The sequence below is a fragment of the Salvia splendens genome, chromosome 7 (assembly GCF_004379255.2).
Source record: "Salvia splendens isolate huo1 chromosome 7, SspV2, whole genome shotgun sequence".
NCBI classification, from domain to species: Eukaryota; Viridiplantae; Streptophyta; class Magnoliopsida; order Lamiales; family Lamiaceae; genus Salvia; species Salvia splendens.
In genome coordinates, this window is record NC_056038.1 from 21,563,133 (window position 1) to 21,566,792 (window position 3,660).

Genomic DNA, 3,660 nt, shown 5'->3' on the forward strand with positions numbered 1-3,660 from the left:
TCGTGGGAGGAAGCTATGAGGCACAAACATTGGAGAGAGAAGCAATGAAGAAAGAAATAGATGCCCTCATTCGAAACAACACGTGGGAAAAGTGTGTTATACCTGGAGGGAAGAGACCAGTAGGATGTCGGTGGGTCATCACCATCAAGAGAAGACCAGATGGATCGATAGAAAGGTACAAAGCAAGATTAGTTGCGAAGGGTTATACCCAGACATATGGGGTGGATTATTCAGAAACTTTCTCCCCAGTGGCCAAAATGAACACAATTCGAGTTTTGCTATCTATGGTAGCAAACAAGGATTGACCACTCCACCAATTCGATGTGACTGATGCCTTCCTGCATGGTGAGTTAAAAAAGGAAGAAGAGGTGTATATGTAGGCACCACCAGGCTTTGCAGCAGAATTCAGTGGAGGTGAAGGATGTAAGCTTAGAAAGACCTTATATGGGCTGAAACAGTCCCCAAGAATGTGGTTTGGGAAGTTTGCTGGAGCAATGATTAGCTACGGATATACACAGAGCAACTCTGATCATACCCTGTTTCTAAAGAAGCGAGGAGATAAAATTACTTGCTTAATAATATATGTCGATGATATGATTATCACAGGTGATGACCCTGAGGAGATCGAGAACTTGAAGAGAAACCTGTTTCAGGAATTTGAGATGAAGAACTTGGGAGATCTCAAGTACTTTCTTGGGATTGAAGTGTTGAGATCACAAGGAGGAATATTTTTGAGACAGAGGATATATATTCTCGATATTTTGGCAGAAACAGGTCTCCTGGAATGTAAGCCTGCAGATACCCCTATGGTCGTCAACCATGGGTTAAAGATTAGTGATGGAGCTGCGTTGACCGATCGGAGTCAATATCAACGACTACTAGGGAAACTCATCTATCTCTCACATACTAGACCCGATATTGCCTATGCAGTAGGAATTGTGAGTCAATTCATGCATACGCCACAGACGGATCATATGGAAGCAGTGCTCAGAATTTGTCGCTATCTGAAGGGAACAACTGGGCATGGAATATTATTTTCCAAGAATGGAAGTCTTGAAATTCGTGGATACACAGATGCTGATTGGGTAGGAAATCCAAACGATAGGAGGTCCACAGCAGGCTACTTTACCTTTGTTGAAGGTAACTTAGTGACGTGGAAAAGTAAAAAACAGAAGGTAGTAGCTCTCTAAAGTGTGGAAGCCGAATTTCGTGGGATTAAAAGTGGACTCACCGAGATATTATGGCTAAGAAGATTGATGAAGGAACTTAAACTCGCTCCTAACAAGAAGTGTCAGTTGTACTGTGATAACAAGGCGGCTATAAGCATCTCAGAAAACCAAGTTCAACACGATCGAACAAAACATGTGAATAGACATTTTATCAAGGAAAAAATTGAAAAAGGAATTGTTGAGTTTCCATTTGTTCGTTCAGAAGCTCAGCTTGCCGATATATTGACAAAGACTGTCAATGCTAGAAGTTTTGAAGATGTTCTTGGCAAATTGAGGTTTGGAAATCCGACGACTCAATTTGCGGGGAAGTGTTAAGAAAGGAAAGATTTTAATTATGATCAATTACCTCAATCACGTAATTGATAGAATAAGTTTCATAGAATAGAATTATTCCTTTTCCCTTGTGCAAGACTTACCATGTATCTTGTGCTCTAGCCCCTATTTAAGGGAACGATATTGTATGGAATAAACATCCTTTCTACAAACAATTTCCTATGTCTTATTCTGTACCGATTAACAGAAAGATGATGTGCCTGGACGGAGACCGACGGCGGCAGCCGAGTAACGACGACTGCACGCAGGCAGTTAGGGGAGAGAGGGAGGGAGAGGGAGAGGGAGAGGGAGTGGGAGAGAGAGAGTTGAAACCATGGGTGTGAGATAGCTCGGCCGGAGTACGACGTTGCTCGCCCGGTGGCCATGTTTTGATGAATAGGAGAGAGGGTGAGAGACGGACGAGTGAGATGATGAGGGAGAATCTGATTTCAAAATTGGAGTTTTAGGCCATCCACATCCATCACATCCATTAACTATTCATAAGGTCTATTGCACTTTTTACCCCATCTCTTAACTAAGAGACATCATCTGCAACCCTCCATCTTTTAACCATCTCATCCTTTAACTATTCATTCAATTTCATTTTTTATTTTTATTTCCAACAAATTCAATTAATATTTCATTAAATATTAAATTAATACTAATAATTCATAAACTCATTAAAAACTACGAAAATTACAACATCCGAAAACATGAAAAATACATAATTGAAATGGATTCATGAACGGATTAAATTTGGGAAAAGAATAATGTTTTGAGATGAAGAATGTAGAGTGTTTGAGTGAGAAAAGAAAGTTTTTTTATATATATTTATAGAAGTGATTGGGGGCTCAAAAAAAATAGAAAAAAAATTAAAATATTGAAAAAATGGCTATAAACAACTAGTATTTTTGGGGGAATTTATTTTTCGATTTTTTTCAGAATTTTGAAAAAAATTACAAAAAAAATAATTTTTCAACGTATATAAACGACTCCCACTCGCAGCGTCACGGCCGCACGAGAGCTCGCCACGTGGCCAACGCGCGTGGCGAGCCAGCTCGCCAACATTCTCTCTACGGAGGGATACGGGACGAGACGGAGTGTCCGTATCGCTGGCTCGATGCTGTCTCGTCTCGCCGAGACGAGACTGAGCTGGCAACGAGCCAGCGTTGCGGATGCTCTTAGGATCCATTTCTATAATTGTGTTTTAGGCTTTTTTTTGGCTAAATATATATATTTTAAATCAAGGGGCCTTTCTTTTTAATTGTGTCGGCTGTTTGTCCTTTTTTTAGGAATAAATGAATAAATGTTTTAGCCTTCTTTTTTTTTCTTATACATGCACTTGGATATAATTTGAGTATGAGACAAATTAATTTATTGTTGGAAATAGGAGAAATAACTCTCAAGTGAATAAGTCTCTAATTTAATTAGAGAGCTGCAAATTTTGACTGCAAATTTTGACCGGATATATTTTCCTTTTTTTTTAACCTCGAACATAGGATGCATATCCAATGTAGGATCATTGCATTTCATGCACTTTATGAATATTCATAAGACTAATTGAATCAATACCCTCTTTTAAGAAGGGCGTGATCAGGGAGTTTGCTTTCGAAGCCGAGCTTGTGTAGAGAAGTAGTACTTTTTTTTGGGAAGCATCGAGGTGGGCTTTATATCCAACGAATTAAGTGTGGATAAAATTATCAAGTATATATGAAATGATTTTGTTTGATAAAATTGCACTTACTTTTTTTCAAATGTTATCGTGCCATAAATGATTTTGTTTTATGATGCCTATCTGTTTGGCGATGCCAAACAAATGAATAAATCGAATTCGGACTCCAATAGGACCAAGATCCTATTCGAGTTAGTGTACACAAAGGAATGGACCGTGAGTCATCGTAAGGGGCCGGTCAATGTGATCGTGGAAGGTGGCCACCTTCCCGGTACACAATGAACTATCAGATATGGCGGATTACTGGAATGAACTCAGTCTGATCAGACGAACTTTATGAAAAATGAATTTAGTAAGCTCGAGCCTTTAAGAAAAACCCTCATGTGTTACTGTGATGGTATGATAATGATAACTGCTCTTGTATTTGTAACTTTCGGTAAATGTGCC

At 39.1% G+C, this 3,660-nt stretch overlaps 1 protein-coding gene across 1 annotated transcript; it reads left to right on the forward strand.

Moving 5' to 3' along the window:
• The first annotated feature begins 806 nt into the window (after positions 1 to 806).
• On the forward strand, positions 807 to 1,544 carry LOC121810561 (secreted RxLR effector protein 161-like). Its single transcript, XM_042211325.1, has 2 exons — positions 807 to 1,140; positions 1,432 to 1,544. Exons 1-2 carry the CDS (start codon positions 807 to 809, stop codon positions 1,542 to 1,544), a joined length of 447 nt encoding a protein of 148 aa, XP_042067259.1.
• Positions 1,545 to 3,660: the final 2,116 nt, after the last annotated feature.

Coding starts and splice junctions, on each gene's coding strand:
- LOC121810561 (XM_042211325.1), top strand. CDS start 807: ATGGTCGTCAACCATGGGTTAAAGATTAGTGATGGAGCTGCGTTGACC. Junction 1,141..1,431: donor CTACTTTACCTTTGTTGAAG/GTAACTTAGTGA, acceptor TTGTTCGTTCAG/AAGCTCAGCTTGCCGATATA.